The sequence below is a fragment of the Chelon labrosus genome (genome assembly GCF_963514085.1).
Source record: "Chelon labrosus genome assembly, chromosome: 20".
Lineage (NCBI taxonomy): Eukaryota > Metazoa > Chordata > Actinopteri > Mugiliformes > Mugilidae > Chelon > Chelon labrosus.
The window spans coordinates 16,575,664-16,590,373 of NC_140353.1; the positions used below are offsets into that span (position 1 = coordinate 16,575,664).

The 14,710-nt window shown below is 45.5% G+C and overlaps 1 protein-coding gene across 4 annotated transcripts in view; it reads right to left on the reverse strand.

Annotated features, from left to right (window-relative positions):
- The window catches only part of tiam2a (TIAM Rac1 associated GEF 2a), an 88,044-nt gene that overhangs the window by 11,217 nt on the left and 62,117 nt on the right, over window positions 1-14,710 (reverse strand). For all 4 annotated transcript variants that reach the window (XM_084569837.1, XM_084569838.1, XM_084569836.1 and 1 more), the window contains 6 exons: window positions 14,447-14,551; window positions 14,275-14,353; window positions 14,098-14,187; window positions 13,789-14,007; window positions 11,533-11,627; window positions 444-677 (listed from right to left, as the gene is read on the reverse strand). In XM_084569837.1, the coding sequence (XP_084425963.1) occupies window positions 444-677; window positions 11,533-11,627; window positions 13,789-14,007; window positions 14,098-14,187; window positions 14,275-14,353; window positions 14,447-14,551 (822 nt within the window). The remainder of the gene's footprint in view (window positions 1-443; window positions 678-11,532; window positions 11,628-13,788; window positions 14,008-14,097; window positions 14,188-14,274; window positions 14,354-14,446; window positions 14,552-14,710) is intronic.

The window sequence follows — 14,710 nt, forward strand, 5'->3', positions numbered from 1 at the left end:
ATCAAGCCACTCCGGGAAGACAATATTCTCCCTCAATTACAATTCAACGGCAGGCAGAAGAAGAAGGGGAGTGCATGGGGAAAGGGGCTGAATGAAAAATTAGGAAATGAAGAAAAAAGCCCGCCATGACGAGTTGCAGAGACAAGAAGCTCATGATCGTGGCTTTTAATGTGCGTCTGGGAGAATGGAGTCAAATTGGAAAACACGGGGGCAGCAAGATGATTTGGGCAAGAGGGAAATGAATGAACCTAGTCAGGCGGAGGAGGCATATATACCTGTGCCAAATAGCATATATTCTTCTGTAAGTAATATACTATAAAAAGTACCTCACATCAAAATTATTCTTTTAAAGAGACAGTGGATCAGCTTCCTAAATCTTTAGAAGGAATGCAGCCATTAATTCATGCTGTCCTTTAGAAGAAATTACATTACAGTGGTCTCACCTTCACATACGACTTCTCTGTATCCACCAGCTCCTGGATGACCTTGCGTAACCTCTCCGTGGCGCTCATGTGCTTGGGGCAAGGTCTGAGCAGGGTAGCCTCTCCCATAGGAGCCGAGCCCATCTCCCCTCCCTGCCTCGCTGAAGCCTCCCGGGTGTCGTCCATCAAACCCCCAGTCCCTGAGCCTGTCCCCTCCTGGAAGGACTGGTAGAGAGTGCACACCGTGTCCACGCTCTGTAGGGGGCGACAGAGAGAGAGAGAGAGAGAGAGAGAGAGAGAGAGAGAGAGAGAGAGAGAGAGAGAGAGAGAGAGAGAGAGAGAGAGAGAGAGAGAGAGAGAGAGAGAGAGGGAAAGTGAGTGGTGGTATTATTAGGTTAGCTCATGGATTACAGCAGGCGGCTGGATAAAATGAGGATCACCCTTGTTAAGAGAAACTGCACATGCACATGTTCTCAAGGATAAACCCATCCTTCTTTTAACCATTCACTATGATTTTGACTCGAAAGCTACGAAATAATGATGTACAGAATCTACACTGTGGATGATCAGTGATCCCCCGGGTATACTAAGATCGTTATGGAGATTTAGTTATGCACTCTGTGCTAATTGGCTTTGCATCAAAGACTTTACAGTGCATCTAAAACCCTAACTGGATATCCCAGCAGATAGCCTTACAGAACTATTCAGTTTTCTTTTAAATCCATAATGGACAGTTATTGCAGCTTTGTGTCACATCAATACCAGACAATCTGACATGCTTGGAAATCCTAAGTGGTCATGTATTAGTTTGTAATAGTTTCTATTTGATGGGGTGGAGGAGGGGTTAGTAGTAATTCATTCTCCTTGCTCATTCACAAAATATATAATTTCTTCCAGCCCTTAGTATGTGGAATCCCACCAAGAACTCAGCGTCACACTTTTACAGAAACAGATAATCTGAATCACTTTATACTGGACTACTGCCTGGGGCAAGAAAATTAACTTCACACGGCGGCACCATACTGTGAAGTCTTGCCTATGGCAGGTATGGTTTTGTAGTCTGTGAGCAACTGTGGCAGAAAACGAAACATTATGAGCTTCTTAGTTCTACTCCCTGGGAAGTAAAATAAGAAACCTCTCTGTTCGCTCTACTTTCCACCGTGGATACCTCCTTCAGGTATAGGCTGTTCAACCACTACGATAAATGTATGTACACTTAATCAAAATCCTGCCTAATTTCTAACCTGACAAGCTAGTCAAGCACAACACTTCATCTGCAGCAAGCTCTGCTAGACTCTAGTGCAGAAACCATCAATTATGATGTGATTTCAGTGCTAAAAATAGTCTCATGATGGCCAGTCCTGCTTAGTCCAAGTGAATGACATGATGTAGCATTATGATCCGTGGCCAGGCTCTAAAATCAGCAGAGGCTGGTAAGTGCCAGTAATTGGAGGTTCCAATCCGCTGCACAGCAACACAGCACGGCGGGACAGCCGTGATGCCAAGCAAAACAGCTGCTCAGCACTCTCCACCTACCTCTGTTTGTGTGTGTGCTGGTATTTAAAATATCGCTTGAGCAAGCAGTCAAGTGCAGCATCTACCAAAGACTGCGCAGCAACAGACATGGATCGATACACCCTTCATTCTGACACTGAAGGCATTGATATGCACCCATGCACATTTCCTAAACAGTGTGCAAAGGCCTGTCTGAGTCGGTTAGCTCTGGTGCTGTTGTGAGCTACCCCCCAATAACCGACCGTCTACCCACTCCCTGGGAGCCCACAGACAATCAAGGCTTTCATTAATAAGCTTGAGACTCATCAGCTCGCTCATTATAGCATGGTCACTCCAGAGACGGCCCCGCAGTACTCCAGTATACTCTGCGTGTACCGAGACCAAAAAAAGAGAAGGAAGAGACAGGAGGGGGAAATTCCTCTCCATGTCCTCTATGTATGTCTGGGCTAAGCCTCTTTCAAGTGATCCACCGCCCACAGCAGCGCTCCACTCTGGAGTTCTTTGAATGTGGGCCGATAATTATGAAGGGACTTAATGTCTCCCTGTGCGTCAGTGGAGGGACTAATGTTCCAAATGGACGGCACAAGGTGCACTCATACGCTGCAAATGGACATACCTGTACATGAAACACACGCAGACTGCGCTGACAAATGACCTTCTGCTCCAGTAATGGTCAAAACAAGAGTAAAAGCTTGTAATGCTGTTCACAAGCCCAGCTGGTCTTGGAGGTAAAAGCTAACCTCGGTATGTTAATATGCCCACAGTGTAAATGCTAAAATGCAGACGCATCCTCATGCGACCTGATAAGAAATGTTTCCAGACATTTAATGTGAAAGTCGTGATGTTACTGGGTTCACAAGCCAAATGAGGATTGATGTGTGCAATGTAACTACAGCTGCTGACAAATACTATCCCTTTAAAAGATCATAAAATCTGCCTCAAACAGTGATGATGCTGCCACCCACAGTGTCAGTCAGCTTTCATTCACTGATGCACGCTCTGGGAAAGCTCCATAATGCGCCAGACAGGCGGATAGGGCGAGTTTGCCTGAAGGAAACACAGAGGTTGAAGGATATCAGAGCGACATATTCATCAAATAGCCCACTGGTTGCTCCAGACAGGGGAGAGCAGCCTTGCAGAGACAGATAACAGTCATATCTGCTGTTTATTTCTGCTACAAGAACCCAAAGGGGAGGCTTGTTCAGGTCTTTAGAAACATGTGTGCGCCGGGTAGCACATACAGCCACTCGAGTGCAGAGTAATTCTCATCACACCCCCACAGTGGGACGATATGGTCTCATGTTTACCTCGGATATATGAGATAATGGTGGAGCCACAGTGCTGGAGAAAAAGGGAGAGAATATGCTTGGTTGGATGCTGGGGGACATGTGCACACGAAACACACTTTCGCCTCTCACACAGCTTCCCGAGTAAGAGTTTCATCAACACTAAATGATAGATACCTGCACTGGAGCGTGACAAGGTGGGCAGAAAGAATGAGGAAAAGAGGATGGTTGGGGGCTGCACAGCCGTGACTCAGGAATTGAATTTTCCTAACAACAATCCCACCAACACAGCCTGACAGCTAGCCCAAATAAGCAATTAAGAGCTGAGGACGGGAGCCAGCAGAGGCGGGAGAAAAGCCTGGGAGCGCCACAAACGTCGAGTGGAGCTGACAGCGCTGCTGTGAATTCCTATTCAGGTTTCCTTGCTGACAGGTGTCAGCTCGGGATCATGTTTCCACCCGTGCTCATGCCCTTTAGTCAATTTAGAAAAGAATTATTTGTCAACCTTTGTAGTTTAGAAAAAAAATAAAATGAACTCAGATGGTTGTCACTTTGTCTCCGGTGGCATTCTGACATCATCTAGCAGAATTTCCACTTCCTACATCCCCTAGGTTTAATTTCAAAATGCATACCTTTCAAGTCAAGTAAAAATTCTTATTTTTACAAATCCAGGCACACTTTCATTCCAAGCAGACCAAAGAAATTCTCCTGACATACAAGTTAAACCTATTGACTACCTCTCCCAGTCTTCTGGTCACCATGAAGAGCAGTCTGTAGAGCAGCCTCCACGCTGCTGTGGCCTGCCTTTGGGTCCTTCGGGCCAGCGAGCAGCCCTTCCTCCGTAGCTTGCTTCCTCTGGATGTTGGCATGACTGCAAAACGTGTGTGCCGTTGGCGAAAATATCCGTGACAGGGGTCGTCTTAACAGTCTTGCCGATTTTTATCTTCTTGCTCCGTCCACCTGTAATTCTCATCTGATGATCAGTCGATCCCCTCAACCACTTTCTCCAGCTTCCTCCAACTTCCTAGTTGTCTCTTTAATTCGCTGCAGTCTCTCTCTCCGTTAGGCCCAGGTCAGAAGCCTCAGTCTTAGGTACACCTCTGTCTCTGGGGCAGTTTGGGCTTTGACTGGGATCGAGACATTGATCCTGAATCCTGCAGTCCTGCGAGCGTGGGCAGAGAAAAAGTGCTTGCTGCCGTCTTGTTTTGCATATCAGCCAGTTGTGGACAGTCTGGCTAAACGGAGAGATATTTCTTCCTCTAGCACCTCTTACTCTTGTCTATTCTCATCAGTGGTGTTATTCCTATGTCTCTACCTACACACCTTGCTATACATCCTACTTCCCTCTGTCCATTTGCCTCCAGATATCCCCATTCCTCCTTCCTCTTCCCCTGCCTCTTCCACTCCTTTACGGTTCCAGGTGAACTCCCCGGCGTGATTTGCAGAGGGCTGAATGGAGAGGCCGTGGGCTGCATCAGTGTCCAGTCTCTCAATAGCAGCAGTACAATGTCGACTGTTCTGGCTTGTTACCTCCACACACAGAGGAATGGCTGACTCAAAAATGGGAGGCTCTGAGCCGGTGGGGGTAACGGGGCAGGAATGTTAACTATGGCCTCGCACAAGAATAAAACGTGACATGTATCGTTCAGCGCGCAGGGTCTTTACTCATGGAATAAATAAACAGATGAAGACAGCACCATGAAAATAAAATAGGTTTTTATAAACTGACTAGACTACAGCCCCTCGGTTATTGAAAGGAATTAGAAACCAAACTTAACTTTTGTCTGTTGCAGTGTCACTGTTTGTACCAAGGTTTTTTTCTGCTTCCCTTCCTCAATTCAGTCCATGAGATATTTTTATGACACTTCATACTTTTATTAGACAGGCACAGACACACAAAGGTCCCCCATGTCTGACTGCCGCGGTTCATGGTCGGCACATTTACCCATCATCCTTCACACCGATTAGATATGTACGACATATTCTGCAGCCATGAGAGTAATCATGTCCATACTTGTTCTGACATCAAGAACATCCTTAGGATTGGTGTTACTTTGTGATAAGGTAACACCTCAGCACTAGACAGGCATACCTGCACACAGTGGTACAAACTGCATGAAAAATCACAGGCCAGGAGCCGCTGCTGAAATTTAAACCATGCCACCACAGAAAGAAAGACGCTAGCATCTTCAAGATTCCTCTCAGCCCATGGCAATCTTTTGACATCTCACCCTTTTTTTATTTGTCTATTTTTAGTGTTTCCTTGAAAGGCAGTGTCTGAAATTGGATGTGTGAAAACAAGCATGTCATCTGAAGCGTACTTCAACATATAAAATTAATTTACTGAGCTAGCAATGCAAGTCATTGAGTCCCCTTTCAGTCATGTTCTAATACTTGTTTTCCCCAAGTTTTGGGAATAAACAAATGCAAAAAGGGAAGGAAAAGGACCCAGCTGAGCTCTGACTGGGATAAACACTAAACACCATCTCCATCTCCCTTTTAATGCTCCGATGGAGCCATTATGTACAGTCGTCCGTCTGCTTTGCAGATGAAACGTTGCTCAAATCAAAGGAAGTAGAAGCCATGCGCTTTACCAGCAGAGAAGCCCCATCTTAGCAGAAATAAACAAACAAATGTGGGGCGGGAGAGGATAAAGAAGAGGGGATGAAATACAGGCGTGTCCCTGGGGCCGGTTTTACCAATCCCTCACAGGAAACAGCCTTGTCATGACGCTGTGAGGGGGAGAGAGAGCAGAAAGAGGAGGCCCGGTGGCCGGTAGGCAGGCCAGTGATTCATTTGCCATGTTAGTGGGCTATAGTGCCACGATGCCATCTTCTTTTCAAAGCTCAATAAAAGAAGACGTGCTCTCATAAATCAAACCGAGCAGAGGGGAGGAGAAAGGAAGATGAGAGGGAGGGCTGGTCCCGTCGCGCTCCACTCAAGCCCATTTTCGCCTTTTATTATTCATCCTAAACAAATATTATCCCGCCAAGTCTCGGAGGACTTTGGGAGAGGAGTGTGTTTTAATAATGAAGCCAGCTTCAGATTAAAGCACCCATTCTACGGAGTCCCCTAGGCTATTCAGAGCCCCTCCTCTGCATGACTGCCAGTACAAAGGCAAAGTAATGCTCGCACTCGTCGCCATTCTTCCTCCAAGATGCCTAAACTAAATGAAAGGTTAAGTGGAAATGCTTGCTGCCAACATTAAGCATGGCTTGATGACAAACAAAGTCCGTGGCATAACTAACAGCGACCCCGGTGCTGCTCACATTCCCCCTCTTGAACTGGAAAACACTCAATCTGGGTGAATCAGAACCAAATGACACGCGCTGAACTATCTACGCTGTACAACTGCCAAAGATGACATGATACCAGCAGATAATGGAGCCAATGAGCACACAGGGTGACCGCTGGAGAGTAAATACACACCCATTAGACAGAAACTGCTTGTCACACCACTACCGTTAATTCTAACAGAACCTGTAGATTGCTGCTGAGATAACAATGTAGCAGTAAACATTGGAAAGACAGAGCAACTTGGTGACCTTTTCCCATTTGCTGTCGCTACAAACCGTGGATCCGTTGCATGAGTATAAACCAAGTGTGTACTGACAAACTTTGACAAAAAGTCTATAAGCGGGTCTGTTAATGAAGGTCTTTCTAAATACCAGTATGACAAGATACAATGGCAATGCTATTGCTATTGTCCCACACTCATTTTTACCACACACACAGTGACAACTATAGGAGTTGTGTGAAATTTTGCAGCAGCTCAAGTGTGAAGACTCGTAGTATCAGCTCTCACACTTAAAGCCACACAGAATCAAACACCCTATAGTTACCGGCTGTTTGTCCCCTTTGGTGTCTCTCTGGCAGGGCAGGCAGGTAGTCACGTCCTGGGCCAGGCAGGCCAGTTTATCTTTAAGGAGACGTCCCAGACTGAGAAGAGCAGATCCCAGGAACAGATCCTTCTCTTCTCCTTGGCAGCTGGATGGCCAGAACCAGCACATGGCCAGGAGGGAGCAGAGGGCCTGGGCAGGAGACTGGTCCCGCGTAAAGAGCCCCATTAAGGTAGTGAGGTAGAGACACGGCTGGGGTCCTTCATCGTTCCCCACTGGGGCTACGATTGGCACAACTACCGTCATGGACGCACTGGCCACCTCCGGTGCGGTCATCCCAGCCAGAATTGGGTCATTGTGAAGCGGGGTCCCCGGTGGTCCCTCCGTTGCTCCTTCCTTTAAAGTTTTTATCTCCCACTCTGCTTTTCCAACTTGTTTATAGTGGAGTGGACTGACAAGCGCAGGCTAGAATTAACTGTGCTGACAGCAGTAAGCCCAGATTATTAGCCTGCTCACGGCCAGATGGCGACTGATGGGCTTAGTCATAACAGACACACACACTTCCCCCAAATTATCCCCCCAACTCCAACAGACAGACACGCAAACACCAGTGGGTTAGAGCAGACTCTCTAAAGTTTAGGGAGGAGATGGCTTCGAGGAAGACGGGATCATGTTTGAAGAAGATACAACCTAATATTGCAGGCATGTACCGTATCTTTTTGAAGTCTAGGATGTGTGATAAGAGAGGAGGACTGAATCTTTCTCTTCAAACATTTTTCACTCAGATCCACTGAGACAAGTAAAAAGGGAGGATTGAACAAAGAATAACAGCACAAATGTCACAGTCTACTAAATGTATGGATATGGCTCATATACCCTACACATTCTCCATTTCAAAACACCATACTTTACCAGCATTACATTTCCACTCTGAGATCATCATTCAGATCATGTCTGACATCCAAGCACTGGATGCCGGATGTTTATCACGTAAAATTGTTAACAACTATGTTATTGTGTTGCCAATTAAAGACTACAGATCTAGGTTATGTGATCCCAGATAGATGAAAGTGGGAATTCTTTTTAAAAAGAAGAAATTAGTTGAAAAAGATAAATAATCTAACTTTTAAATTTCGCTCTGGCCTTCTCTCACACTGTTTTGGCTTCCGGCTACAGTCGCAATAAAAAACACTGCTCATTTTTAGAAATGCTGAGTTTTATATACCCACAAACATTTTTTTCATACTCTCTTTCCTTTTTTTTCCCCATATTTGTCCAGACCTGAAAAGTCTAATCAAATTCCATGCTTTCGCATACTGCGTAGAAGCCTACGTCTAACTCGGAGGCAAAGCAATAATATCAGTGCTTGAATCGAGCCAAATCTCTTTTCACTGACAGCCAGACAGAGTGCGGCTCCAGTCATAGCTCTCTTCATAAGTCCATTTAAATGCTCTTACTGAAATGTCTGGTCTGGGCGAATGCAAAGAAGCTTAATATGTCCGTCCAGTGTTTAACCTTTGCTTTCACACAAGACAACGTGTCAAACTGCTAATTATAGAACAACAGAACAAAACTGTTTACCATATAAGGCATATAAAGTTCATTAGACTCAGAATCCCTGAGTCTGTGTGGGTTTTCTCCAGGTGCTCTGGCTTCCTCCCACAGTCCAGAGAAAAAGAAATAGCATGTATTCACATGTGAGAAGTATGAAAAGTCTGTTCAATTAAATCTATTGTTCAACGGATTGTTTCAAGATTTAAAATTAAGTAAGAAACGTTTGCAAAGAATCCTGATTGGGTCATCTGTGTGCACATGGCTACGTGTGTGCATGTGGGTGGGTGTGGGTGTGTGTGTGTGTGTGTGTGTGTGTGTGTGTGTGTGTGTGTGTGTGTGTGTGTGTGTGTGAGAGAGAGAGAGACCTCCCCACAGTAGACTGGCTCCATGTGGTGAAACCGGACCATGCCAGATTACTCGCCATGTCCCTCCATCTGTCTATTGGGATTGTCTGGAAAGCTATAGATGTGTTCTCATAGTGTGTGCTCTCATGTATGCATGAGAGCGTGCTGATGTCCTGCCAGCCAACAAATCCCCATCAAGCCACCCATCAAGCCTTTTAGTTCGTCAACTTGTAAAGATTAGGTGAAGCATACAGCTACACAGATTTTGATTGTGCACGTCCTAGCAAGCACACTTTACCATTGCAATCCATGTCCATTCAGTTCGATCTAAGGTGCCTCGTGGGGGTTAACCGGGACCAGTTCAGCTGACTTCTTCCATCGATCGGCTGAGCTCATAACAGTATGTTAAACCAATTGCTATGGTGCTCTACAGCCGAATGTTTCATTGAGTAACTCACAGGCACAAGAATCACAATCAGTGCCCTGATGGTAAACAGTGCTGTTAACTGCGCCGAGTAAGCACTTACCTCCAACACACACACAAACAGGCACACACACATGAATCGCTCTCGTGTCGTGGGCACAAATTGGAACGCAACAGACCAATTAATCAAAGTTAGTCTGGTGAGGCGGCCGATTACAAGGTGTGACAAGAGGCTTGGAATGAGTCCTTCCCTTCCATCCATCTCTATTGACTTTCAGAACCCCGTGTGCACGCATGTGTGCACCTATATGCTGATGCATGGCTCATTTTCTACCCGGCGACTCGATTTCTTTCTCCCCGCCCCAGAGAACAAACTGATGGTGATTAAGCCCGCTCTGCATGGCAGCAGAAATCTGATTTACCAGCACCAATATCTCACCCTGTGTTTTATTTTATTTTTTATTTCCTTCACAGTGGTTGACTCTCCCTGATGGAAAGAAGAGAGATTTTTCTCCTTTTGTGCGTCACGTACGCAGAGACATTAGAGACACACATTCATAAGCCTCCCTCGTGCACCCACACACACCAATCTCCCATTCATTCCTCAGTAAAACACAAACGGCGGGGAGCTGAGCAGCGGCAGAAGTGGTGCAGTGCAGATCTCAGTGCAGTGGGACTGACTCATGTCACCGAGCGAACAAAAAGAGAAATGACTAGAGCCTGAATAGAGAAGAGGACAAGAGGGCAAACTGTCCTCTCTAATCCACCTCCAGGTTGACCTGGGGTCAAACGTGGCACGGCATCTTCTGACACAGGCAATTAGGAGAAAGCAATGGCAGCTATGGCAATTAGCAATGCTTTCAGGATATTTGGCCTGGATTTACCATCAATGAATCCCCGATGAAATGAGAGCAACACTAATGCCTGCTCCCTTTTCATTTAGCCCGTATTACATAACGAGCAAGTTCGCCAAACATGCACTCACAATTATAATAACAGCCACTGTAAACGGCTGTGGAGGACGTGAAATATTAGCCGAACGACACAAGTGAAGGTGCACAAGCATACGCGCACGCTCTCAGGCTCACAGCCATGCCTACATCATTAACACATAGCTCTCTGCGATGACCACACACGCTCATTCCTGCTCTCAATGAACACCAGCATACAGATTTTCCTGGCTCTCGGTGGGTGTAATGGCTTCAATAAAGCTGGTTTACATATGAAATAACCTGACTGGATATTCAATAACTGAGGACAGAAAAAGCCAATCTGACATATTTCCTTAGAGATGACTATTTGGCATGTTTATAGAGGAGATATTCCTCCAAAGTGGTTTGAAAGGAAGAGTTGTATTGTTGTATTATCTAAAGTGTAGTTACATTAAACTCTGGACTTTTAAGGCAAAGAAAACCTGCTGATCTAAATTATCTTGTGACAACACAATGTTCTGCTGGGAAACTATTTGACCTGGCATTTGTGTAGATGTTACTCAGACATGTAGCACCCACCTAGACCAGAACTGGCACCCCCACCTCATAGCAATGACACTCCCTGATGGCAGCAGCCATCCCCAGCAGGATGACACAGACACACACACAGGAACAACTAAAACAACATGAGAAACAGCACAAGGTATTGACCTGGCCTCTAAATTCACTAGATCCCAAACTGATCAAGTATCTGTGAACAAGTCTGATCCACAGAAGCCCCTCCCCTCAACCCATAGGACACCACAGGACACCCTCAGAAGGCCCGTGTCCACTCTCTGATGAGTCAGAATTGTTTTGGAGGCACAAGGGAGACCTATATTAGACCAATATTAGGAAGGTGGTCATAATGTTATGCCTGGTGTACAGCATAAATATGTGTGTGAGTGTAGGAGGCAGTGGTGACACAGCCTCTCCCTTCAGTCTGCATCCTGTCTGCCTGACAGTAATAAGCTGTGTTTCTACCAGTGGCTATGACAGAGTATCCTAATTATGGTAATGCTAAGGACTGGTGCCCGCCTGGTCTCTGGCCACACAGCTGCCGCCGTGAGCGGGCACAAATTGAACATGCACACTTTCATTGGCACGTAACAGAGAGGACAGAGAGGTAGAGTGTGAGAATGTCTTTGAGTCTTCCTAGCCCTCGAGCTCCTCCTACCTTGCTGTGCTGAACAGGCCTGTGTGCGCAGTGGGAGTGACCATTCTCCAGTCCTACACGCAGGGCCTCACCCCCGTCAGCTGCAGTGCACACATCTGGAGAAAGAAAATGAGAAAGAGAGAGAGAGAGAGTGTCACCGTGTGTCTTCTATTTCACCCATTGCCAAGTGCTATAATAGTTTTAGGTAAAGATCACCCTTCTACTGACCACAAAACACCAACAAAGCTGCATAGTCATAGTCTGAAACCGTCATGGGCGTCAGTCAAACACAAGTTAAATATATCCAAACTAAAAACGACAAAGGCATTCAGTAATCTCAAAAAAGAATGCTATCCTAATTAGAGACTGGGTTATCTTCTTTCCTTGTTTGCCTGAAAAAAAAAAAAAAAAAAAAAACTATTCTGCAGATAACTTCTGTTTCCCTAAATCTCCGTCTAAATATAATTTATATACAGTATGATATTATTGAATAAACAGAGGTTTTTTTTTAGCTAAATGTTTTCCTGACTGCCTTCTTCTCATTAAATTCAAGGTCCCGAGGACAAACTCTCTGGCAGTTGGCACATGAAAAGGCTTTATTCCTGTCTGGGAGGCAGGCCAATGTGACGGCAGGAAACAAAAGAAAACTTCAGGGCCTCCCGCAGAACTGAACTTCTAAATTTTTAAGCTGACAATCATTGTCAACAAATGCCTAATATCTAGAGCAGAATTTCGAAAGACCTCCAGTCGTCTCCTTTCAGTTTTCTTGTCTCATACGGTTGCATCAGGCAGACTGAATATCCGATGACAGACATCTTTCTTCTAGGGAACCATCGTCAGGTCTTTCTTTGTAATTCATGTCAGACAAGTGTTAATTCCCCGCACATGCTGACGTTCATCTCCCTGCCTCCTTATCAACCCGCCTGGGACCATGCGCCCTCTAGAGACCGAGAAGGCAACTGCAGGCGCTTTGATCGCTTGTGCAATAATGAAGCCTTCAAGTCATTAATCCCCTTTGTGTTTAATTATGGCTGCAGTGGAGGAAGCGTTAATGAATTGCTATCATTAAGATGACACTTAGCATCTTCTCTTAAACTGACTCTTTCTTTTCTCTTTTCGTGCAATAAGGGAGACACAAAGTGTTCTACACATCCCCCCCGGTGCACATAAATATCCATTCAGCTATAGAATATCAGCTTTAAAAATCTAGTGTGATAAAGTTCAGTCCATGTACCGACAACTTCCTGTGTTCAAATCACTTAACAACCATCTCTATTCACTTTCTAAAAAGTGAAAAACGCACAAAGATAACCATAGAGAAATGTTTGAAATGCCTTACTTTCTGCTCTTTTTAAGACTTATAGAACTAATCCTCAACAATGTATTTTAACGCTTTCTTGCTCTGACAACTCAGTTTATGATCTGATCTATTCTGAACGCAAATAACTGAGAAATTACATCAGATTCTTCTAATTCACAGATAACATTTCTTTGCTTAAATCTCTCTTACCTTCTCTTCAAGGCTTGAACAACAAATAAAGCGTTTCTCTAGCGGCTGGGTATCAGCTGTGTTCCACGACATGTGCGACCTTACTGTTCAGTTCTGACACCTCACGTCCGCAGTGAGCTTAAACCGGGCTGACAGGACACTATACATTCACAGCGTTAATGAGCCCTGTGCGGTCAAAAGCCCCTCCTGGCCTATCCTCTCCTCCAGGATACGCAGAACTGTGAGACATCATCTGGAGCTTTTCTACAGCTTCTTCTGTTTTTTTTTTTTTGTTTTTTTTTTTTTTTTTGTTTTTTAGCTTTTTTTTTCCTCTCACAAAAGAGAACCAGTATTGTTTGAGGAAGTGGAGTGCTTAACTGAAACGGAAGCGTGGTGTTTGTCCTGTGGCTGAGGTGACATGAACTACCCATTAATGAGAGCAGCATAACAGCAGTAGAAACTTCTCTTTGCAGTAAAGCCTTTAAAAACATCAAACCTGTTTCGATAATCAGTTACAAAACAAAAAGTGACACCTATATAAAAAAAAAAAAGAGGGAAATACTGGAAAGGCTAACTTTGAGAAGTGGTGGTTAGCTTGACAGCTTTTCAAAGAGAAACCTGTAAAACTGCAACCTTACAAGGCAGCACCTTCTCACCAAAAAACAAAATTGATCAATATCAACTTCCCTTTTTTTTTTTACAGTTAAATGCGTCCATAGGGAAAAGTTGAAAGCCCTCTTAACACTAAAACAGCCCCATTAGTGTCCGTGTGTGTGTGATTAAAGCACCTGAGGAGGACTTGGCTCGGTGGTGCTTGCCGCGAACCTCCAGGCTGTGTTTGCGTTGAAGGGCCGGGCAGTCTGAGGACGCATTTGGCGGCAGGGGGCCGTCCCGCCTCAGGCTCAGGTGCAGGGTTTGCTCGGCAAACAGCGTCTGGATCAACGCCAGGTCCAGACCAGACACACAGCGGCCGTTCAGCACCAGGATCTCATCGCCCGGACGCAGACCTGGTTACACAGGCAAGCATGCTTCAGACAAGAGTTCAGATCACACACACGGGACACCGACATTGGTGATATTATTGTTTAAGTTTGCACCTTCATTGAAGGCCAGTCCGTCAGGAAGCACTTCAGTGACAAAAATCCTGCTGTTCTTCTGGATGTCTATGTGTCCTGTTACTGCAAACCCTTGGAGGAAGAGTTCAACAAGAGGATTACATAAAGGATCATGAGGTGTACATAAAACAACAGCTTCTGGGCATGCGGCCGACTCACCAAAGTCTCCGGAGCCGCTCGGCCGGCTCATGTGCAGAGTAAACACATTAGCTGGGACCACCTCCAGCTGATCATTCACCTACGGGAGCGATATGAAACGAATCAATGCTCATTAGGGAAAGAGCGGATCACAAAGTTAGAAAGTGGCATTGTGTGTGTTTGCCTTTCTCACCAATTCGCGGAGGAATTCACCGAGAGCCACGTGTCGAGCCTCGGCGTCCTGTCCCGCTCGCCTGCGCAGTCGGAGGCAGTGCAGGCCCGGGTCCAGCTGTTTCACCTGTTTACACAAGAGCCCCTAATGTTCAGCGGCCTGCGTGCACATCATCATCATCTGGCGCATTTCATGCACCAACGCTTAGTCTGACAGCTGCTGCGTGGAGGTGTGAATTATTCACAGAGTTTACACTTGATGATGGGAAATTTGCCGTCAACAAAA